At 40.7% G+C, this 25,422-nt stretch overlaps 1 protein-coding gene across 3 annotated transcripts in view; it reads right to left on the bottom strand.

Annotated features, from left to right (window-relative positions):
* LMOD3 (leiomodin 3) overlaps positions 1–21,797 on the bottom strand; it is a 42,999-nt gene extending 21,202 nt beyond the window's left edge. For all 3 annotated transcript variants that reach the window (XM_054978625.1, XM_054978624.1, XM_054978626.1), the window contains exon 1: positions 21,647–21,797. Coding sequence is in view for 1 of the 3 variants with exons in the window: in XM_054978626.1 (XP_054834601.1) it covers positions 21,647–21,655 (9 nt within the window). In the remaining 2 variants the exon portion in view is untranslated. The remainder of the gene's footprint in view (positions 1–21,646) is intronic.
* Positions 21,798–25,422: the final 3,625 nt, after the last annotated feature.

Raw genomic sequence — 25,422 nt, 5'->3', positions numbered from 1 at the left:
TTGACAACAGCAAAATGCTATCACTCAAAGACATGAAAAGTTAACCTCATATAAACAGAAGATATAACAGCTTCATATTAATAATAACAATAAGTGTGCTGATATACTACCCTTTTGGACAGTTTAGTGCCCACGCACAGCAGTGAACAAAGCCAGTGTTATTTCCCCACAATACTGGGGAACGGGAGCTGAGAGGAGTAGCTTACCCAAGGCTGTGAAGAAATTTTTACAACCACTAGGGTTGCCGGCTCCAAGTTGGGAGATTTTGGGGGATTTGGGGATGGGGACGGGGTTTGGGGAGGGACCGGATCTCAGTGAGGTATAATGCCATAGAGTCCATCTAGAAAACAGCCATTTTCTCCAAAAGAACTGATCTCTGCCATCTGGAGATTAGCTGTAACTCAGGGAGATCTCCAGGCCCCACCTAAAAGTTAGCAGATTTTTACATTAGAAACCCTAATTTCTATGTTTATCTTAATACTTCCTGAAAACTAAAATAACTTCACATTTCCAAAAAAAACCCACATGGGTCAGGATTAGAGATGGGCACAAACAGCAATATGAACAAAAAAACCCCACGAACAGCCCAATCTGCTGTTTGCGAACAAGCTGTTTGTGAGGCCCTGTTCTAAACGAACAGGTGGTCATTGCAAGCCTCATTCATTGCTGTTCGTTGCTGTTTGTCAAGCCAGACAGTCTGGCACCTGCAATCAATTCCCTTGGCAATTTAGGCAGGGATTGTCTGAACGTTGTCTGTACTCCTGCTGTTGCCCTAGAAACCCCAATCTAAGACCAATTTAGCTTGATAGGCAGGTCTTCCTTTCAAGTGTGGAGCTCCAAATTTGTTACAACAAGGGAGCAAAGACCAGGGGGAGGGGGGCTCCCAGCTCTGACTTTGCAGACAGTGGAGAGGGAGAGAGACAGTTACTGTTGGCATTTTGATAGAGAGGGTGCATTGGAGCTTGAATTTTCTTTGTGTGTGGTGGGATAGGGATCTAGCCCTTCAAGTTCCAGGGCTGCTGCCAGGCTCTGGGCCAAGCTATTATTTATTATTGGTACCTTTCCTGGTGCCTGCTAAGGTCAGGTTTCTGGGAGTGGTGCAGTAGGGATCTTGACTTGCATGATGGCTGGAGGAAAGCCTGCTGGCCCCCACGAACAGCCAACCACGAACATGTTCGTGAACAGGGCCATGTTTGTGGTTGTTTGTGAGTCCCTGTTTGTGAATGGCAACAAACAACGAACATTATGGTTGTTGTGGGTTTTCCGGGCTGTATTGCCGTGGTCTTGGCATTGTAGTTCCTGACGTTTCGCCAGCAGCTGTGGCTGGCATCTTCAGAGGTGTAGCACCAAAAGACAGAGATCTCTGTCTTTTGGTGCTACACCTCTGAAGATGCCAGCCACAGCTGCTGGCGAAACGTCAGGAACTACAATGCCAAGACCACGGCAATACAGCCCGGAAAACCCACAACAACCATCATTCTCCGGCCGTGAAAGCCTTCGACAATACAACGAACATTATGTTTGTTTTTTTCTGTTCATGCCCATCTCTAGTCAGGATCCAAAGAACTGTGAAACTATTTTGCATAAACCCAAGGCACCTTTAAATGTGTTTTTGTCAACAACAATCCCTCCCTTCTCACCATTCTAGTGGCAAATTGCTTTTGAATGTCTGAAGGCAGTTTCAAAAAGACTCCAGTAGCACCTTTAAGACTAACCAATTTTATTGTAGCATAAGCTTTACAGAGCCCCCCTCTGTAAAGGAAATCAGTTACCTGTGATAATGAGATAACCATTCATAGTCCCTATTCAGTCCCAGCTTGACAGAGTCAAATTTACATATGAATTCCAATTCAGCAGCTTCCCATTGGATTTTGTTTTTGAAAGGTTTCTGTTGAACTACAGCAACCTTTAAGTCTTTGATGGAATGTCCTGGTAGATTGAAGTGTTCTCCCACTGGTTTCTGGACGTTGTCATTTCTAATGTCAGATTTGTGTCCATTTATTCTTTTGCGTAGAGGTTGGCTGGTTTGTCCAATGTACAGAGCAGAAGGACATTGTTGGCACATGAGGGCATATATCAGATTGGAGGATGAGCAGCTGTAAGAGCCAGAGACAGTGTAGTTGATGCCATTGGGTCCTGTAATTGTATTCCCTGGGTAGATATAAGGGCAGAGCTGACATCTGGGTCTGTTGCAGAGCCTGGTACCTGTACTGGTGACTCTGCTAGCCGATTCATGATTGTAAGTGAGAAGTTGTTTAAGGTTGGGGGGCTATCTGTAGGCAAGGAAAGGTCTTCCACCCAGGGCTTCTGAGAGAGAGGTATCATTTTCCAGGATGGGAGTCCAGTGGCACCTGGCGTGGGCTTTCAGGGATTACAGTTCTCTTTGTCAGATGCATCTGGCAGGGAGAGCTGTGGTTCTTGAAGGCTTGTGCTGCAGTGGAATTGGTTGGTCTTGGAGGTGCTGCTGGACTCTTTGATTTTGCTACTACAGACTAACACGGCTAAGTCCTCTGAACCTTTACAGAAGCAAACTGATCTCCACATCAGAAGGAGCTGTTTGCATCTGCATATCAGAAGGAGATGTTTGCATCAACCTCCCCCTTTCCTCCTCTATATCTGACCAGTTTCTCTTTTTGCCCTCCATGCATCTGACGAAGAGAACTGTGATTCTCAAAAGCTTATGCTACAATAAAATTGGTTAGTCTTAAAGGTGCTACTGGACTCTTTTTGATTTTGCTACTACAGACTAACATGACTAACTCCTCTGAAGGCAGTTTCTAAAGCAGTAAATGATTGGAAAGAGGGACTAGAAAGTAAAACAAACATCCCACAGGACTAGTGCAAGTCTGTTGCATGAGCCTGGATCCACTGGCAACTTCTGGTTACAGAAGGATTTTCTGTCAGTGGAGCAAGACTTCCACTCTTCCCCTTCTCAATGAAGCCTCAAAGAACTGCTGAAATCTATTCCTGGGGCACATGGGAAGTTCATCACAGCATGAGGAGGAATTGGAGGTCTGGAGTGGGAATTGGCAAAAATCACTCAACTTCCATTTGCAAAACCCTCCAGTGGATAAGCTCCACTTTTCTACAAGTAAAAAAAGACAATTTTTCTTTTAGAAAGTTCATAACGTATTCTGAAAAGAGAAATATTATACAGAAAACACTTATTTAAAAATAATATTAAAATAATCATCTGTGAAAAGTTCAATAATTTTTTAAAAAAAAATCACATATCACTGGAACAAGATTGTTTGTTTGTTTATTTATTCTCTGCCTTTCTCTCTCATCGGGTCCCACAAAGGTTGCCTTATTCTCCTCTCCTCCATTTTATCATCATAATATCCTTATGAAGTAAGTTATGTTAAGAGCGTGTGACTGGTGTGAGGTTATCCTGCAAACTTCCATGGCAGAGTGAGGATTCAGACCTGGGTCCAAGATCCTAGCCTACCACTGTAACCACTGGCTTTTTTTACTAACTACCAGGGCTTTTTTTCTGGGAAAAGAGGTGGTGGAACTCTCAAGAGGGAAATGAGGGGAACTGATCTCTGTCTGGAGATCGGGATGGGGGCAGGGCCACCAGATACGTGAGTATTTTCAAGAGGTGCCAAGACTCAGTTCCACTGAGTTCCAGCTGGAAAAAAGCCCTGCTAACTAACATTGCCACAACTGGGAACACAGGAATAAGCCATTTAAAAAGTACTGCATCGTGTTACACATAGAACTAATATTAAGATATTCCATTACGCATGGCAACTTTAAAGTACAGTACTCAGCCACAATATTTGTTTAACTTCTTCATCAAGCATTATTCTGTGTTTAGAATATCTCAAGTGTGGGAGAAAGAATCTTCTGACCGTACTAGATTTGTCTCCTTGGTAAATATTCTTTCTCCCTTTCTTTCTGGGACAGCATTTTGCACACGACCTTCCTTTTTTATTTAAAGTAGGGCAGCCCTTATTTTTAAACATTCTAGATGTGTTAGAATTCAGCAAGACAAAAACTCAAAAAATAAATCTTTGTTTCACACCAGCCTGAATTTAATGTAAAGTGTTCCTAACTGACATTTAGGGTTGCCCAATCTAGCTTGGGAAATTCCTGGAGATTTGGGGGCAGTGCCTGGGAAGGTAGATTTTGAGGAAGGGAAGGAGCTCAGTGCATACGGTCCCACTTAGGTGCTTAGGTCCCACCCACCAAAGCTGCTTTTCCCCCAGGGTAACTGATCTCTGTAGTCTGGAGATCACTTGTAATTCTGGAAGAAGTGCGAGCCCCACTTAGGGGTTGGCAAACCTACTGCCATTGCACCAGTATGTTGAGTGGCTTTCATGATGGCTGTGAATGGCAGCCAGAGTCACTGATATTTCTTTCCTGTCCTACAATAAAGCATAACTTATTGTATTTTGATGACCACTGGGATCCAAAGAGCTGTGTAAGAATTGGCAAACGTGTTCCTCTCTTGGTTGCTGATGAGCCAACAGAAAAGTCCATTGTGTGCAATGGGCATTTTGAGTCCTCTAGTTCAAAAGTACCTGACATGTTGTTTCTAAAACTCCCAGGGATGAGGCAGTGTTGTGATGCTATGGATAAAGTGAAGTAGGAACAGGATGACTTGCTTGAATCCCCATGAAGCTCAACATTGGGTGAGCTTGGGTCAGTTATTCACTCTCAGCCTGGTAAGAGTTGTTGTGATAACAAAATGGAGGAGGGGAGAACCACATCCATATTGCTGGGCTCCTTTGAAGAAGGATGGGGTAAATGGTAGCCATTTATGTGGGGTTTTTTTCACAGGACAGTCTTTTTTAGTGTCATCTTTCCTATCTTCTGCACAAAAGTGCTAATGAACACCACAAATTCACTTTCTAGCTAGAGTAGCTGTGACAGAATTTGCTTTAAAAGGAAAGTTTACCTAAGTGCAGCACTCAGAGAGTGGGAGGGAAGGAGTTAATAACTGCCTGGAAGGAAAGATTGATTAACAGGCAGAACCCATCTTCAGGATGAGAGAGTTGCTGACAGGATTTTGGAGTTCATTTGGGATTTGAAGAGAGTGTGTATAAGCATCTGACAGGGAAGGTCAGAAAGTTCCCCTCTGGCATGAGGAAAAAGAGATCTGTTGCCCTAACTGTAACACCAGCGTTTTGAGGGAGAATTCAATCTTGATAAGAATTCTAAGTATTAAAGCCAGCACAAGCTGAAACCTGTTTACACAGCCATGATAGAACTTGGGGGCGGGGTGTTATTGGCAAACAGGGTTTGGGTAGTAAGTGGAAACTCCCATTTCAGCCAAGTGAGGAAAGATTAATACTTCTTAGGAAAAGAAGATTAATTCCTACCAGTGTTTAAAGGGGGTTTGGCTCTGAGGAAGATCCCAGGCCTGTTGTAAAAGGAAAACATCAGTGAACTAACGTCTAGAAACCTAAGTTTAAAAAGGGAACTTATGAAGAAACATTGCTACTAAAACCAAAGTATTGAACCAATGTCTCTCATTAGTAAGACATAGAAAGTAAGCTTTAAGGAAACTGTTTTGCCTGAAACTTAAAGAGTATTCTGTTCTACCAGCAAATTTTACCTCAGCAATTTCATTCCCTGACTGTCCTTACACCATCCCTGCCTGTTTAAAAAAGTTGTGTATTTTTGAATGGTACACCTTCTCCAGTGCCATTTCCCCCACAGAAGAAGAGGGCTCCTGCTTTCCCTTCCATCCAGTTTCTGAACTGGGCCAAAAAGCCAAACTTATAATTACTTATCAGGGTGGGACACAAAAGAACTTTAAAAGCACAAACTGTATACCTACGGGACAGCCTCTCTCCCTATGTTCCTCTACTGCAGCTTCGCTCATCTGAACAAGGAGTCCCGCAGGTGTCACCCTGCACATGGGCAAATCAACAGCTGCCCACACATGTGCATTCTTGCTCTATGGAATGGCCTGCCTGAGTAGGTCAGGAGAACCCCACTCTCCTGGCTTTCAACAAACAACGCAAAATTGAATTATTCAAGAGGGTTTTTTTTACTCAGATAGGAGGGCTGTACTGTAGGAAGGTGCTCTCAAAGAGATACTTCACTAAATGGATAGGGATCATAGACTTCACCATTATGTTTTCCATGCATTGTATCTGTTGCTTTAAGCATGTTCTACCATGTACTACCTGTTGCTTTAAGTATGATCCTACTGGGTAGTTCTATGTCAGTCCTAGAATTTCTTATGCAATGTTCAGTCATTGCCAAGTCATTTGTGTTTTCTTCATTTTTTAAAAAATCACAATTTATTTATTTTTTGCATTCCTGGGGAGTCTCCCAAGAATGCAAAGATCCTTCCTGTGTTTGCAGGTAGCTCCATTTTACTGCCCTACCTACTGTTGGAAATGACAGCTCACTCCCTTCCAAGTGATAGGCTTGCAGATCTGAACGAGCCCTGGCTTGCAGCATACATTTCATCAGAGTACTTAAGGGGTCAGTTTGTATATCGCTTAGCACAGGATGTTCCTGGTCGGGGCATTAAGGAATTACTTTAAATAGCATTAGCAGTGGTGAAGTGAATGGGATGGCAGACTGTCCCCCCCCCTCATTTTTATTAAAGGAGGGTTATATTTATTGTCAGCAGTTCAGTAATGGCTAATCCCTGTTCTGACCACTGTGTACTTTAATCAACTGTGCAGGTCTGACCTGCACATCCTACCCAAGAAGAGCAGGTGCCTCAATGAATGGGATCATAATGATTAGGAAGTCTCTTCCCTCCGTTTCCCCTATGTAATATTAATGCATACAATATAACCACAAGTACTGCATTTTTGCTAATTAAAAAAAGGAAAGACAAGCAGAAAAGGGAACATTTCAATTTGATTTGCAAAAACAAGATAATCATGTGTACATTCTATTCCTAATTATCATTCCAGTATCCAGTAAAGGCTGCATTAACGCACACTGCTGATTATTGCACTATGATAATCTTTTGCAACTGGGTTTTCCTGGACAGACAAGACAAGACAAGCCAGGAGGTAGTCAATTGCTGTAGTGCAATGACAGTTCCAACAATATATCAGTGCAGCCAAAGATTACCTATTCTACAATCCTAGGGCACAATCCAGGCAGAGTTAAGAACTGTTAACTACCATTGATAGGAATGGCAGTGTTAGGCATATGCTTAGTTCTTTTGCATTACAGCCAGTTGAATTTAGAAGTGCTAACTTTTGGCTGGCCATGCATATGCACAGAGTCCTCGGCTGCATTTACATGACTAGGTATTGCACAGTTATTGTACAATAGCAGTCATTCACAACCAGATTGGCTTGTCCACACAGAAAATCCAGTTGCAAATGATAACATTGGCTCAACCACAGTCCAATACCCAATCATGTGTGGATGCAGCCTTGTTTTTCATTTGATAATTTGAAGAGGTAAAGAAACTATGGAGTCCTTCAGGCCTGCTATTGTTGTCTGCCACTAGGCATTCCAGTACACCTACTTTTTTGAGTGGCGGGCACATCTGTATTCTGAGGTAGAAAAGGAAGGGTGTGAAGTGAAAGACAACAATATGGATATTAGGGAATTATCTGGTCCAAAGAAACTAAATTCATGTATTTGCCTCCTGCTTGGTGTATTTGCCTCCTGCTTGGTATTTGGTGATGTTGATTTTATATATCCTATCCTAAGTGCTCAAGGCAGGCAACAGCAGCTGCAGCTAAAAGTCAGTTGACATAGAATGGACTTACGTTGCTTTTGGAAAACATACTGGCTTGGCGTTTGGTAAGTCCTTCACGGAAAGAGAATTTCAAAACTGAGGAATGACTTGTGAACAACTCCAAAATCCCATGGTCAGAAATAGTACTCAATTAAAGGGACCACCATTTTAAAAAATGAAAAAAAAATAAAGGGACTACCATGAAAGTAGGTTTAAAAATTACCAAGAAATCAACATCAGACTGCTTTCTGCCTCTCATATTCTAGGGATCTCGTTATTTTGTATTATGCGCTCGTAAGCACGAAAGTACCCTCCCGTATCAATATCTCTTCTCGTACGTGTTCTAAACCCCAGGATAGTCATTTATAATACAGCCCATAAATGGTTTCCTGATGTTATCAAATAAATCAACCGTGGTCTCTAGCTGGCATCTTATTCTCTCAAACCATGCCGTTTGGGTCACCGAAGCTATCCATTCTCCACTTGCAAATCTCCTGCTGATTTCTTGCCTGTAACTAAAGTGCTTAGCCCCCCTCTTATATTTCCCTGATCTGCAACCGTTCCATCTTGGGACCATGAGCTTGTCTGATCTGTTAAGTTAAGCAGGGTCAAGACTCTTATTAAAGGCTCTGCAGAGAAAACTGTCAAGGAATGGAAGATAATGTTTGACACTAATTATCAGCAATTTTAATTTGGCATTTACACATCTGTTAGTTTGTGAAAGAGCTATCTTTTCCCATTAGCCTAAGATCTGTATGCTGGTAGTGGGACTTTTTGGATTGTAGTACTAATACACAGCAATTAATTATGAGCTGGAAAATAACACGGGCCTACTATTATAAGAATTACCAAGATAATCTTAAATGCATATTGATTGCTTAAAAATGGTACTATAGGCTATAATTCAAAGGACATGTTCCTGGGAGTAAGCCCCACTGAATATCATGGGACTTACTTTTGAGTAGACCTGATTGCTCTCTAAATAGGTCTGCTGAGAATCTTGCACAGGTTTATTCAGCAGGGCTTACTCCTAGGAAAGTATTCTTCAGATGGCACTGTAAGTTCATTAAGGCACTCAACCAAACAGTGCCACACTTACAGTCACATGGTTCCTTACATAAGAAACTGCCTTATAGGCCATTGGTCCATGTAGCTCACTATTGTCTACTCTTAACTGGCAGCAGTTCTTCAGGCTCTCATGTCTTTGCCAACACCTGCTACTCGAAATCCTTTGACTGGTGATGCCAGTGACTGACCGTAAGAACATCTATTTGAAGGACATGTGCTCTTTCGCTGAGCAACACCCCATCCCTGTTCTTTCCCAGCATGATCCTCTAAACCCAATTTAGGCCCAGGTTCATTTCCCTCCCTAACTTGTGATGGAGCAAAATGATCCCATGTGAAATAACAGGAGAGATCACAATTAAAATTACCACATAGGTATATACATGGTTATCTATGTTAATCTTTTTAAATCAGAAGATCCCTCTACATTCCTAAATTTTACTTTAAACAATCTGCAGATACTATCATCCAACCATCTATTTAGCAATCATGTCCATGTTTATGATATAATATATTACTGTATATGTAGATGCTATATGTAGATATTTTATGCTATATACATGGAAGCAAATCTCTTGCTCTGAAATCATTTTCTTTCCCTTTTTTTCTTTTCATAGAAAGGTATGCAGTCCAACAGATACAACTGTTATGGCATAACAGACAACTGTTATGGTTGTGATAAGTTATAAAATGTTGGGTTTGATGAGTCTGTCTCATAGCAGAGATCTGGACTGGAGGATTTTTAGGTGCCTTCCACTGATACCATGCAAAGATTTTATATACATTGTAATTATGCCTCAGACTCTCCAAACATGGAACAGCTACAATGGCATTGTTCTTGACAGATGCCTTGTTCCACTAGGGCATGTTGAAGCCATCTTAGCTCAGAGATCCACTGCACAAACAGTTGCTGCACGTTGGAGTGTCTTCCCCAATCCAATTAGCAAGCTGGCAATAGGGCTGCCCATTTTTTTTCAAGTATGGGAGTGTTGTAATTGGTTTTGCTTTCCTTGTTTCCCTCTTCCTCCTAAATTTCATATAATCATACCTGATAATTTTCTGAAAGGGCGCTTTGTGATGTGTCCATAGTCCACCCTGCCAGTTAAGATCCTCTTCTGAAGCCCTGCTGTCTGTAGGGCCAAGCTACAAGTGACGAATGACACAAGTTGGACACTTGTCAGCTTCCCTCAAGTTTTGATGGGAAATGTAGGCATCCTGTTCTTGCAGCTTGGCTCACTGACTGCTGTCCAATGGACTTTTCAACTGTCACTTGTCCAACATTCCACCAAGCTGCCTACATTTCCCATCAAAACTTGAGGGAAGCTGACAAGTGTCCAATCTGTGTCATTTGCCACTTGTAGTTTAGCCCTAAGTCAGCAAACTGTGTGGAAGCCCTGGGTCTCCTATATGTATCTCAGAGAAAGTATTTCTTCTGGCTAGTTCAAGTAAACTGTGGCTGTTTCCACATGCTGTTAAAGCAATGGGGCCCCTCTTTCAGAGTTGAGGTGGGTAAGCTTTTTCAGAAGTGGTGCTTTGCTGTTGAAATGCCTCCCCCTTTGAGACTCCATTGTACTTTCTTTTAGGCACCAGGGTAAAACATTCCTTTTTACTCAGGCTTTTAACTAAGAGGTTTTATCTTTTAAGTTTTATGGTCTGCTTCTGGCCATTTTATCAACACCATTGTAGACTACTTGGTATATATTTGATGCTGTTGTTGCCATAGCTTATTTTAATGGCACTATTTTTAATGATTGTGTTTTACTGTCTTATTAATAAGCTGGTTCAAGCAGGTCTCTGGAAAGGCAGCATTTAAAATTTCTAAATAAATAAATAACTGTGCATGCATGCATTGGGGTCATGATGTGACCAGCCACAAAGTCCCCCAAAGGACTGAAGAATGATATGTTAAAAGTCTGAGGAAGTAATTCAGGGGGTAAGTGAGATAATTTTTAAAAAGCTATAAAAATGAAACAATTTCCACAGTTGTGTTATAGGATAATACATTATCATCAAAGTTAAGCATTTTTCAGTCCCATTGGTTTCATGGGATTGAAAAGTGCTAAATTAGAGTGGATCGTGCCAACTTTCAGCATCAGCATCCTCATGAGTTTAAGATGACCTTAAAAGGGAATGATATACATTTGACTAGAGATCCACATTGATGTGGATGGCCTAGGCTAGCTTGAGCTCACCAGCTCTGAGAAGTTAAGCAGGGTCAACACTGGTTAACTCTTCGATGGGAGACAACCAAGGAAGTCCAGGCAAAGGTAGGCAATGGCAAACCATCTCTGTTTGTTTCTTGCCTCCAAGATCCTGTCGGTTTGCCGTAAATCAGCTGCAACTTGATGACATTTTACACATGCAGGAGAAGTCCACTAATAGCAGAGACTGGACATGATGGCTAAATAATCTCTATGTCCAGGGGCAGTATATCTCCGAATACTATAGCTGGGAGGGTCAATAACAAGGAGACCCTTTGCCCTTTCTTTGTGGCTTGTGGATCTTTCAAATCCTCATTTCCCCTGTAGGAAACAGTAGGGTAGACTAAATGGTATGATCTAGATTCATAAAATGCAAGGTCAAGTGTGGATCCATTTGGTGAAATATCTGTGGCCGTTTTCACACATGCCCCTGGAGATCGCACAAACTCATGGCATGAAACATCTTCCTAGCATGATCTCTCAGCATGATCCCCTTTAATGGCCTGATGACATCAGGAAAAGGGACATTAAACAGGTTTGTGCTGGGAAATCGCACTAGGAAGACACTTTTATGCCGTGAGTTTCATGTGATCTTCCAGGTGCGTGGCTGTGTGAAAATGGTCTGTATTTCTCTACTATTTATGATTACTTAGAATTAGGAGGACACACTATATATTTAAAATTGCCAGAAAATTCACAAACATTACTTCTAAGTCCAACTGAGACTAATTTTAAATTTATTTGTGAGTTGATACTTCAATTTCATTATCATGTTGATTGTTATTGTTTTGTACATTGTTCAAGTACCACTTTGGCAGCAGAAAGGCTGCACAGAAATGCTAAATAAGCAAATAAGCTCATCAAAAGTAAACATCAGTCTTGAACTATGACACTAATTCGGTGGTTAACTTTAAAATATTAAATTTTAAAAGTTAAGTTTAAAAGTTTAAAACGTTTAAAAGTTTTAAAAACCTACTTTTACCAGATAGCTATTTTGTTGCATTAAGGATATAATCTTGCAATATCATAGCTATTCACACAGCCCATTTCCTGTTCAACAGTTGTGATTAAGGGGCTGATCACTTGCCAAGCTGTTCAAATGCACCCAAATGAATCCAATGGGTATCCATTTGCATGACCACACAGCTGCCACCCCTTCCAGCCATCCGCCACTACTGTCATCCTCAATTATTAAAAGGCAGCGTATTACAAGAAAAAAAATCTGCTTAAGATATTTTAGTTGTGACTTATTGCTTAGATATATCTGCAGATCTTAGGTGTCTGTCCATGAACCTAGGCAATCTTGTGATCAGTTCTTGTGACCGCTTCACCAATAGATGCTGCTGACCGTGGAAAGGTGAAAAACTGGCCAGTGTTGGTCATCTTGGATATTCAACTGACTGCATAGGTGCAAAGCAGGGATGGAGTGTGAGTGCTTTTGTGCTTAACAAATGAATGTAATAATCCAAACATGACCCCATGGGATATGTGCCTCTTGTATTCAAGATTTAGCTTTTGGATTGTGCAAGCACAGATATGGCCACAAGATGCAAACTATTTATTCCTTGGCTGTTGTGGGTTTTCCGGGCTGTATTGCCGTGGTCTTGGCATTGTAGTTCCTTTTTTTTTTTTTTGAAAAAATTTTTATTGGGTTAGAATCCATTATTTCCACATTTACATTCAATTTTCCCCAATTTTTTCATCTCTAACCCCCTCCCTTTCCCCCCCCTTTTTGTTGACTTCCAACAGCTTTTCAACCCTTTGTCCCCTTTCCCTTACTTTTATTAGCTTCCTCTATCTAAAACAAATATAAATTCTCCATTATTCTAAGCAGTACATCCTTAACTATTTTTAACATTATATGCCCAAACTGTAAGCCTTTGTTTCCATCTTAGATAAACAATTTATCCCAATTTTTCAATTTCAGGTATTTCTATATATCATAAACCATATAGATCATACATTCGTTTATATCAAACAATTTGACTTATTCTCTATATATATTACTCATTCTATCTTTTTATAATAGTTCTATATATCTCTCCTCACGTAGTCAATCAATTTGACCCATCTATATCTTCAGACATTCAGTTTGGTACAAAACTTGTCAGAAAAAAAAGAAAATATTGTTAGTTAATCGCTCCTTATATTTAGTCCTTATAATTAATTATTTTCTCTATGTTCTGTTTGTTAACCTATATATATCTATATATATGTCAATCTATTAATCTGACTGCTTATTAATTCACATTTATCTCTTCTCCCCCCGGTAAAGTCTCCCCCCTCTACTTCAATACTTCAGTAGTTCTCAAACTGCCACAGTTTTCCTCCCACCTCCCATTTCTTCTCCAGGTATTGTTTCAGCTTCTCCCAGTCTGTGTTGAACTGCCCTGAGTCCAGATCTCTCAGTTTTCTTGTCATCTTGTCCATTTCAGCCATATACAGCAATTTGTAAGTCCAATCTTCAATAGTTGGCACTTCTTGTACTTTCCATTTTTGCGCATACAAAAGTCTAGCTGCTGCTGTCATATAAAATATCAACGTCCTGTGTTGGGCTGGAATTCCCTCCATTCCCAAGTTCAGTAGCAGGAGTTCTGGGTTCTTATTAATTTGAAATTGTAAAATTTCACTCATTTCTCTTATTATTTCCCCCCAGTACTGCCTGGCTACCTCACACGACCACCACATGTGATAGAGGGAGCCCTCATGCTTCTTACATTTCCAGCATTTATTAGAAGTATTCAAATTCCCTAGCGCAATCTTCTTTGGTGTCATGTACCAACGATAGATCATTTTGTAAATGTTCTCTTTGATATTAATACATGTCGTTGTCTTCATTGTAGTTTTCCACAAGTATTCCCATGCCTCCATTGTTATTTCTTTATTAAAGTTTATAGCCCATTTCACCATTTGTGTTTTAACTATCTCATCCTCGGTATACCACTTCAACAGTATTTGGTATACCTTGGATATTCTTTTCTTATCTTCTTTAAGAAGGGTCTGCTCTAGTTCCGAATTCTCTATTCGTATACCTCCCTTTACAGAGTCCGAATTATATAAGTCTCTGATCTGTCTATACTGGAACCAATCGTAGTTAGGTGATAGTTCCTCTTGTGTCTTTATTCTAAGTTTGGATGCTTCAGTTTTAGTTATTTCTTTATACGTTAAACATTGTTGTTCATTATCAACAGCTCTCGGGTCTATCACCTCATATGGAACCACCCACAAAGGGGTTCCTTCTTGTAGATAAATTCTGTACTTCTTCCAGATTATGTATAGACTTCTCCGAACAAAGTGATGCAGGAACATCGAGTTGACCTTTACTTTGTCATGCCATAAATATGCGTGCCATCCAAATATTTTTTTATATCCCTCTAGGGCTAATAGTTTCTTGTTCTTTAATGTCATCCATTCTTTCAACCAAACTAGGCAGATTGCATCATGATAAAGTCTCAGATTGGGCAGTTGCATTCCGCCTCTTTCCTTTGCATCTTGTAAAACTTTCACTTTCACTCGAGGCTTCTTGCCTGCCCAAACAAAATCTGATATTTTCCTCTGCCATTTTTCAAATTGTTTGGAGTCTCTGATGATTGGTATTGTCTGTAGCAAAAACATTACTCTTGGTAACACATTCATCTTAACTGCTGCAATCCTGCCCAACCATGACAAATTCAATCTATTCCATTTAATCAAGTCTCTCTCTATCTGAGTCCATAGTTTTTCATAATTGTTTTTGAATAGATCTATGTTCTTTGCAGTTAATTCGACTCCCAAATATTTCACTTTACTTGTTACTTCACAATCCGTTGTTTCCATTAACAATTGTTGTTTCTGCTTAGTCATATTTTTGCATAATATCTTTGACTTCTTTTTGTTAATGAAGAAACCTGCCAAGTCTCCAAACTCCTTGATCTTATCTATCACTCTTGGCATGTTCTCCAATGGGTCCTCTACAATTAACATTATGTCATCCGCAAATGCTCTGACCTTGTATGAATAGTCCTTTATTTTTATTCCACGAATTTCATCATCTTGACGTATTTGTATCATCAGAATCTCCAATACTAAAATGAACAACAATGGAGATAATGGGCAACCTTGTCTTGTTCCTTTACTTATCGTCAATTTCTTGGTCAATTCATCATTCACCACGATTGCTGCAGTCTGGTCTCTATAAATTTCCTTAATTGCTCTGATGAATCTTTCTCCCAATTGTAGCTTTTCCATAGTGGCAAACATAAAGTCCCAGTTTAAATTGTCAAACGCTTTTTCAGCATCTACAAAGAAGAAACCAACCTCTTTGTCACAACGCTTGTCATAATATTCAATAGCATTGATCACTGTCCTTAAGTTGTCTCTTATTTGTCTGTCTGGCAAAAAGCCTGCTTGTTCCTCCTCTATGACTTCCGAGAGCCACCCCTTCAATCTCTCCGCCAATATCTTCGCAAAAATTTTATAGTCATTGTTGAGTAGCGATATAGGTCTATAATTTTTCACATTAGTCAGGTCTTGGCCCTCTTTTGGGATCAATGATATATTCGCTTCACTCCAAGTTTCTGGAATCCTTTGATCCCTTAAAACCCCATTCATCACCTCTTTTAGGAATGGTGCCAGTTCATTAGCCATTGTCTTATAGAATTTAGCCGTAAGTCCATCTGGCCCTGGCGCCTTTCCTAGATTTGCAGATTGTATTGCCTTACTTATTTCCTCGTCAGTTACTTCACTATTCAACTTATTTCTCCAAGCTTCCGAGATTTCTGGAAGTTTGGTTTTCTCCAAATATGACGCTATTGATTCTTTATTTACTTCTTTTTTATTATACAGCTTAGCGTAAAATTTATAAAAGGCTCTACTAATGGTAGCCTGCTCCAAATACGTTTTGTTATCTTCGCAAATTTTATTTATTATCTTCTTTTCCCTTTTCTTCTTCAATTGCCATGCCAGGTACTTCCCAGGTTTATTAGCACCCTCAAACGCTTTTTGATTCAGTCTTTTGAGATTCCACTCCAATTCTTTATTACTCATTGCTGTTAGCTGTTCTTGAAGTATTTTAATTTCCTGGTATACCTTCTTTTTCCCTGGTCTCTTTTTTAGCTGTATTTCTTTGGCTTTTATTTTCTCCTCAATCTCTTGTCTTTTCTCCTCTTTCTTCTTTCTTGCTCTACCATTTAAGTCCATTAGTATGCCCCTTACAACCGCCTTGTAGGCATCCCAAACTTTATTGGTTGGTACTTCTTTATTCACGTTGTATTGTATAAAAAACTTTGTCTCTCTTCTCAGTATTTCCATATTCTCTCTTTCCTGTAACAAGTCCTCATTTATTCTCCATGCTTTCCTTTTTCTCTTTTTTCCAAATTTCCACATAATTGGGTTGTGATCTGAGCCTACCATAGGCATTATTTCTACCTCCTTAGTCCATAATACTAAGTCTTTTGAGGCCCAGATCATATCAATTCTTGATAATGTAGAATGCCTTGCAGAATAAAAAGTAAACTGTCTGCTTTTAGGATATTCTCTCCTCCATACATCTTCAAGAGTCTCTTGTTGAATCAACTCAAAAAAAAGCTTTGGTAATAGTCCTCTTTTCTTTTGTGCCGTTGTAGTCTTTTTGTCTAGTTCCAAGTCTGTCACTCCATTGAAGTCTCCAGCAAGAATTATCTGGTCATATGCAAGATCGTCTAAATGCTTCCTTAAATCCTCAAAGAAGCTTTCTTTTGCACCGTTAGGTGCATAAAGTCCGACTACCAACACTCTCTTTAAATTCCAAATACATTCCACTGCTACAAATCTAGCTTCCACATCTCTCATAACAAATTTTGGCTGTAGCTCCTCTTTTATGTACAACACCACTCCTCTTTTTTTCTTGTTGGAGGCCGCTACATATTCTTTGCCCAGTTTTCCAGATTTTAAATATTTTACATCCTGCTTTCTGATATGGGTCTCTTGCAAACAAACAATGTCACATTTTTGTTTTAGTAGCCAGTGAAAAGTATTTTTCCTCTTATTCGGTGAGTTTAGTCCATTTACATTCCAAGATAATACTTTACACTCCATACTCATGATCTTGTTGGTAAGTCTTTTTCATTGTCCTTAATAAATCGCTCCATCTCTCGCTCAGATCTGATGCGTTTTTTGGCCCCTCCAAACTCAAAGGACACTCCTTCCGGTAACTCCCATCTGTACCTGATTTTCATGTCCTTCAAAATCTGAATTAGCACTTTATATTTTTTCCGGTCCAGTAACACTGATCTGGGCAGTTCCTTCATTATAATAATCGTCTTGCCATCAATCTCCAATGGATCTTGAAACTGTTTTGTCACAATCCTCTCTTTCATATTTCGTGTTGTAAACTGCACAATCACATCTCTTGGTAGTTTCCTCTGGGTTGCTATTCTCGAATTCACACGGTATGCCACATCTAGGATAGCCACAACTTCCTCCTCCTCCTTCCCCAGGTACTCAGCCAACACCTCAGTCATCTGTTCTTGCGCTGACTTTCCTTCCACTTCTGGCAAGCCACGAAAACGTAGCTGCTTCTCCATATGTTTAGTTTCTGCAACTGACATTCTCCCCTTCACCAATCTCATCTCTGTTTGTTGCATGTCTGCTAAATTCTCCATCGCGTCTTCTACTGTTTTAACTCTCTGCTGCGTTCCTTGTAATTCACTTCGTATTGTTTCCATACCTTTTTTCACTTCTGACAGCTCCGATTTTACTGTCTGTGTAACCTCTTTAACCTCTTTTATCAGCTCCAATTTCGTGTCCTTAAGTTCTTTAATCATATCTAAAAGTTTTTTGTCCAGGTTTTTATCCAGGTTTTCTATTGCCGATTGCCACTCTTTTTTTGACATCATGGGGCTTGCTTTAGCTCGCTCCCACGAATCCGCTCTCTTCCTTAACTCCGTGGCGTAAAATTTAACGTTTTTCTATTTTAAATGTCCCGGTCTTCTTATAGAAATTAAATTTTAAAGAGTCCAAAATGTCGGGCGTCTTTTCTCTATGGTTTCTCTATGATTTTGTAATCCAAGATGGCCTACTTCCTCTTCCGCTGAAGCCGCGACCCTTCCCCTTTCAAAAATGGCGATTCCCTACTTCCTGCCCTCCAGCAAGGGCCGCTTCTCTCCAGCCACTCTATTGTTATTACGCACTTCCTGTCTCCCGTCTTCCCACAGCAGATCTCGCGATGGTGTCTTTTTCTCACAGCTCCAAAGCCACAGGTATTCAAAACAATAGTCCCATTTCTTTAATAACTTCTTTAAACTTAGTCTCTTTTTAAATTCAATTCCTGCCGAGTCTTCCCCTCCTTTTCACTAATCTGTTGCAGTTTAAAAATCTACTTTTTTTCCTCTCTGTTTTTATCAATCTGTCCCGTCTCAGAAGATAATGATCTTTACCTTCTCTTCACTTTTCTCGGGTTGTAATCGCTGTTTCGATTTTAAGTTCTCCTCTCAGCTTCTTCCCCCAATCGATGCTTGGGTATGTAGGTCTTATGCCAGCCGAATTGGCCCCAAAACTGCCGCAGAGATTATAGCCGACCCGTCGCAAGGTGGGACCTCAAGGATCGGGGGGAGACTCGTTGTGTAGAGCCCCCCCTCGTCCGAGATCTAGCTCACCCTAGGGTCTTGAGCGTTCTTTGCCTGCTCCCCGCCTGAGAGCAGTCGGCCGCGGGCTATTTTCACCCCGCCGGCCGGTTAAAACGGCAGTCCGGTCAGCTCCGCAAGTGGAGCTGCGTTAGACCTCCATGGATCCCAAACAGGAAGTCCCTTGGCATTGTAGTTCCTGACGTTTCGCCAGCAGCTGTGGCTGGCATCTTCAGAGGTGTAGCACCAAAAGAAGTCTTTTGGTGCTACACCTCTGAAGATGCCAGCCACAGCTGCTGGCGAAACGTCAGGAACTACAATGCCAAGACCACGGCAATACAGCCCGGAAAACCCACAACAACCATCGTTCTCCGGCCGTGAAAGCCTTCGACAATACATATTTATTCCTTATTGCCATGTAGGCAGGGAAGTTCGGTGAAGCTAAGTTTGCCTGGTGATTATGTTCATGTCAAAGTTCTCAGCGTGCCTGAATTTTTTTTTCAAAACTGACACAAGATATATTTGAACAGATAGTGATTGCATTCAGATATTTCCAAACTCTATTTGTCCCAACAGCAAGCCACAGCTTGTTCTTGTGCTTGCATGGTCCCTCACATGTCCTTCCTTCACAGATGGAGCACTGTTGAAGTCTTCCTGGTTTGGGAAAGCCTGAATTTCAAACTCTGATTTGCCATGAGATATAAATGCTGATTTGCCATGAGGTATAAATTTCAAATTAGAGTTTGAAATTAAGGTCCTCCAAAACCAAGAAGACTTGGATATCACAGGCAAGCTCAATACTGTCAGATCTCCAAAGCTAAGCAGGGTTGGCCCTGGTTAGTAATTGGGTAGGAGACCTTGAAAGAAGGCCAGGGTTGCTATGCAGAGGCAAGCAATGGCAAACCACCTCTGAATGCCTCTTGCCTTGAAAACCCCAGCAGGGTATATGTTTCCTGCAGCTGCTGTATTGTCACAGGGAAAGCAAGTCAAGTAGGGAAAATTTGTAGCCAAATACATTATATAGTTTGACTCTAAATTAAATATCCAAAGAATCTGGAGATAGAATCAACAAAGATTTTACTACAAGGATGATATAGATTCAATTTAAAAATCACAGTAAAAAATCACAACACAGCTTGCTTACCTCAGAATCCAAAGACCTTTTTCTAAGCTTTTCCAGAGAGTTTATGGGAAAAAACACTTAAGGGATTTTAAAATACTTTTTGGCAAGAGCTCAGAAAATCTAAAAAAGGGAAATATGCCCTCCTAGCTTGCTAGTCCCCCCTTTTCCGAAGGACAAGACATACCCTTGAGAGGTAACAAACAGCATTGAGAGTTCACTGGACAGAAGAACAAGCCTCATTTATAACTAACATTGATACCTAGTCAGGAGGACTCAGGAGCAGGAGCCACAGATTCTATACTCACCACCAGAGAATGGATGTTCCTTTGATCAAAAGGGTTATTTCTAGTTTAACAAGCTCCTTTCACACAAGAAACCCCTTCCTTTTCTCAAGGGGACGTGTCGCTCTTGGGAACTGGCAACCGGGACTGGCAAGAAGGGCCAATCCTGTAGCAAGCCAGGCCTGAATTTGGCAGGGCCTGGCTTTGGCTCATGAAGGGATGAGCCTTTCCAGACCGGGCGAGTTTGTATTCCAGACCCTGTCTCTGGATATGTTTCACCTGGTCTCTACCGCATACCATCTGGCATTGGGCCTGCTGCTAAGGTCCGGTGTGGCCTGACACATCATACCCATCTGGACTGCTTGGACTGTCAGTGTGGGAACTGTGCCATAGGCATGTTTCCATTTACAAATCTGTACCAATCTCAGCAGATACAGAAGGCCAGGATCACCTTAATTTGTTGTTGTTTATCAAGGTTTACAATTTTAAGCACTGGATGTTTTTAAAAATGAAAGGGGTACATCTGAAAAGAGCAGGTAGAGATGCTGTTTACAGCATAAAATTTCTGAGCCACAGTAAATATCTGATTTGATTGTAAAAACATGGAACATCTCCACCTGCAGCTAGATCAGAGGTTGTGATGCTTTTACTGTGCATCGTTTTGCAAAAAAAAAAAAAACACCTTGACTCTATTTTGAAAGATTTGGCTTCTCCTAGCAATGCTCCTTTAGTGAACCCAGTTGGCACTCGGAGCAGTATCTTACTAACATGGATGATTAATGCTAGTTAGAGATGCTCCCTAAGTAAGAGCATGGATTGCCACGTTAACAATTTTCCACTAGCTAGAAGTAAGGTAAGCTAGAAAGGGAGCATCAATTTTAAAAACTGGCTTCAAATTTAGAAGTACAACTTACACATATTTTATGGAACTATGTAATGTCTGCTTGTCTAATATAGGAAATATGTATAACATATCACTATGTAATGTGCAAACAGTTTATGGGGGGAAATGTCATTTTTTTCCTCTGAGGATACAGTCAACTCCTACCATTGTCCTTTTACATTTTTTTTTATTCCTTACTACTAAAGCAGCTGGTATGACAAAACCAAAATGAAGATAACAAAATAGTAAACTGAAAAACTCAACAAATAACAGACTTTGAAATACAAATGAAGCATGTACATTTTTAAAGTGAACCCCAAATAATTGCAGCCTTTTGATTTGGTTCCTTTGCTCATATCAGTCAGGCACGTAGGCTAAACAAGACACGTGTAATAGAACAGAAGGTAAGAACATTCTTTTTCTTTAAGTTCAGGATTGTTGAGCTTCTAATAAGGTCAACAGATTCTGCCAGACTTCTGACATAGTAAATATCCTAACACAAATATCATAACAAAAAGAAAAGTAAAAACAGTGCCTATTGCAGTATGTAATGATGTAAACCTAGAGAGAGCAATACCCTTCTAAACACGTTGACTTCAATGGACCTAGAAGTGTGTTACCTCTGTTTGGATTGCACTGTAAGGCTCGATGAATTTAAATGAATCTGAATTACTTTTAAGTCAGTGTATTGAATGTGCGGAGGCTAAAATGCATAAAAAGTACAACGTTGATTGTGTTCTATAACATTAAGTAATTAAGAACTGACTTTCAGAATAAACTTTCTCAGGCAGGAAACACCAAGGAATAACAAATATTTGTGGTTTCTAAGGTAGGAACTTACCTGTAGCATGGGCAGGTATCTGAATCCCAGGACAGCGGAGCACAACCCCGTATTGCTCAAGTCGTATGCATCTTTGTCAAAAGTTCCAGCCTTTCAATCCACCTACAAACTAAAAGTCGGGCCAGATAAAAGCGAAGCAGCAACAAACACATTCACCAAGGCCGCCTCATATGACACCATTTTAATCCTAGGTAGAGGGGTCATCAAAACATGCCTGAAGTGCCTCAAATGTTGAATGGGTGCTATTTTTAAGATAACTGATGGGACATGTGCTGACTCTAAATACTTCAGAGCAGATTCTGCCCCGCTGGCTTTCATTTTTTTTTTTTGCTGATAACCCCCACCCCTCCCTACCTCAGTTATCGCTCTCTCTCCATGCATGTCCTATGGTAGTGCCAGAACATTAACTGGATCCAATTGGAGGGAATGTAGCTATGAAACTTAAACCTTGCCTCGTTTGTAAACTACTTTGTAACTAAGCATTGGGGGAGGGGGGGCTCTAAAGTTAAGGAACACTGACAGGCACCATATTATGCTCCTCAATACCCTGTAATGTAATATGGAGATTAGGAAGGGCTCAGATGAAAGCTTTGTGAGAACAACATCGGCCTTGGTTACCAGAGGAACCATAGAGATATCTTGTGGAAAAGAATCCTGTAGAGCCATCCCAGAATACAAAAAGCTTCTCTGGTCTAAGTACCTCAGTTCGCCGTACTGAGAATGTCCACCGGTACTCCATGTACTAGTTTTGAAGTGCATAATGGTTCAAAGGTGATGGAATAAGTACAGCTCTCTTACTCACAAAATGTCTCAAGAAGAAACAGCGGCCTAAGGAGGGCTGTTCAGATAATCCAAACTGGGTTACAATAGGGATTTAAAAACTCAGTAATAAGAAGGCAATGGGGTATTTATGTGAGAGACTGCATCTCCACATGGTTGGATTATGCACTACCATAATTATTAATTCCCTGGGTTTTCTTGTTCACATAGGAAAATATAAAAGATGACTGATTACAATTGCATGATACCCACGGCCATGTGTATCCTACCTTAGTCTCCCCTCTGATCCCTCTCTCAGCTAGGGCTTCTAGATTCCTGCAAGGAGCAAGACTAGAGTAATTCTGCATAGGATTACAATGTTAATTCCCCCTCCTTTCTCCAAAGAACTCAGGGTGGCAAACATGGCTACCCTTCCTGTTTTATCCTCACCACAACCATGTGAAATAGGTCAGGTTGTGGAGACCATCTGGCCCAAGGTTACTCAGCTTCATAGCAGAGTGAGATTTTGAACCCAGTTCCTAGGGCAACATTCTAACCAATACATCACACTGGCTCTCAGGTGATTTATTTAGCGAACACCTGCTATTGGGCCTCAACTGATTTCTCTTTCATCGCTTCATTTTGTTGGAGTACTCAGCATGCTGTGCCTGTGTTGCTCTAGAAATACCTTAGCATATAAAGAGTCACTATTCACTGTTTCCATTCTTCTCATGGGTTAGAACTGGCATTTTGCTCTTCCAGCTGAAGGAACACTGAGACCCGTTCCTTCCATTACTTCAGTCTAGCGTTTGTACATCTTGAACCCTATTTATCTTTAATGTCTCAGACTATGATGACAGGAATCATTTGCCAGGCATCCTGTAAATGTTACTGTCCCTCATAGCCATAATTTTGTAAGGGCTAGTCTCTTTGCCTTCATGGTCACACACTCCTGGCAAGCTCCAATACTGTGCTGCTGTGCTCCTTGGAGGGAATCCCAAGTTGTTCAGGGTTGATATTCAGTTTCACGTGTTGCATATGTAGGGTATAGCCAGTAAAACCATTCTTGATGGCAAGTGAGAAGAAAAACCACCGATGTTTGGACCCATCGGGCACCATTCTTCCTCTCATAAGCCAAGACTGCTTCTTGGATGAACGTCCATGGATAAGAACCATTGTATGCCTCAGTTTGATTTAGATGATACAACAAGCTGAATCCAAGCAAAAATAATATTGCGTCACTGCAAAATGTTTAATCTATGCTCATCATAATCCCTGATCTCTTAATGTACCTAGGGATATGATCATGTAACTTGATCTTTTTAAAAAAGGATCAAAATGGCTAAGGCTGTGAACCATGAAACAGAAATTCCCTGAGCCACAAACCCACTCAATAGTTATATGCAGTTTATGACAGGCCAAAGTTTGTTTATTTATTTATTTTGTGGAGTTAAGGCCTTCTCAGATATTTAAGTTCCTATTTTTAGGCAGCTAATTGTTGGTTTTCAAGGGTTTTGTGGAAGGAAAATTTTACATAAGTGGTATTAAAATCATAATAACTGCTGGCATATCTGCAATAATTCCACAATGCCTGGTACCAAAACAATTCAGAACTTTATTGGAACAGAAGCTAGGCCTGGTCTGAGCTGTTAGGCCATAACCAGCCACAGCCAACAGCTAGGGTTTCCAACCGGCAGCTGGAGCCCCAGCAGGAACATGGGGATCACCATTATATGAACAGCATGATGTCATTTCTGGGGTGAACCTGGCAGTTACATCAGACAGCTCTAGGATTCAGTGGAAATTCTGTGGTATAACTATAGAATCCTACAGCAGTATCTGTGTGACATCACTTCTGTGTTTGCCCTGGAAATGTCATCTATGATGTAAGCCCCACTCACTCCCCTACTGTGAGGCAGATTTTCCTTCAAAACGGTCAAGAATGCTTGCTGTGGCTGGGCAGCCTCTGGTAGTGTGTCTCTAGATATAATTTTAAGTTCCTTTTGTCCTACACTTTAAAACATATCAATCTTTGGCTTCTATCCCAGCTTAAATATTTGGTGGGGGAGAAGCAAGAGCCCACATCTTCTTTAAATGAAATGGCACTAGAGGCTGAGTAAAATTCAAAAGGAAATAGCAAGTTTCTTAAAACATGCAGGGTTGGCAAATAGGTAGGCAGGGAAAGAAAAGCTGAGGTAAATTTTAATTGTAAAACAAAATGTTTCACAAGCATTAGGCACAATAATCTTAAAGCTTATTCTTCTCCAAAAGACATAACCCTGGTCATTTGGCTGAAGGGGAGTCTCCTTTCATTATCTACTTCCTCTGCCAACAACACTCCCCCAGTTCCAACTTGTGTAAATCAGTGCTGGCTTTCACACTTAAGTACTTTAACTAAGGTCTTCTTTAGACCTTAAGCTGTCCCAATTAGGGCAAATATTCCCTTTTTCCTCACACAGAGGATTACTAGACTGACCCTTCTTGTCAGACTCTAAGGCTGTTTCCACACTGTCTATAAATAGCGCGAGACTCACGGAAGGCTGCCGGCTTCCTCGTGCAATTTTTGATGCCATCTGTTTACAAAACACCACAAACAGTGATTTGTGACGTTTTGTAGTCAGATGGTGTTAAAAATCGCACGAGGAACCTGGCAGCCTTCTGTGAGTCTCGCGCTATTTATAGACAGTGTGGAAACGGCCTAAACTTCAGCTTCTCCAACAATTCCATCAGCACCAATTGTTACCTTCTCACTGACCAATCACAAAGAAGGGGAGCAGCCTGTCAATCATTCAACCTTCAGGCAGTATTTTAACCCACTCTCTGGGTGCTGCACTTAGTAAACCTTTAATTTAAAAACCCATTCTGTCACAGCATCATACTTCATTGTGAAGCTGATTTTTGTCTTCAGCCACCACCACCCCCAGCATGCCAAGTGGATGTGGATGTTGGGGTTTACCCAAAATATAGCAACTCTCTTTTTCAAAGTCTCAGTCTACAGTGTTAATCTATTTGGTGTT

This window comes from Eublepharis macularius, chromosome 4, assembly GCF_028583425.1.
Source record: "Eublepharis macularius isolate TG4126 chromosome 4, MPM_Emac_v1.0, whole genome shotgun sequence".
In the NCBI taxonomy this organism is placed as follows: Eukaryota; Metazoa; Chordata; class Lepidosauria; order Squamata; family Eublepharidae; genus Eublepharis; species Eublepharis macularius.
Note: the sequence above shows the minus strand (reverse complement) of the source record. Positions and strands in the feature narration are given on the sequence as shown.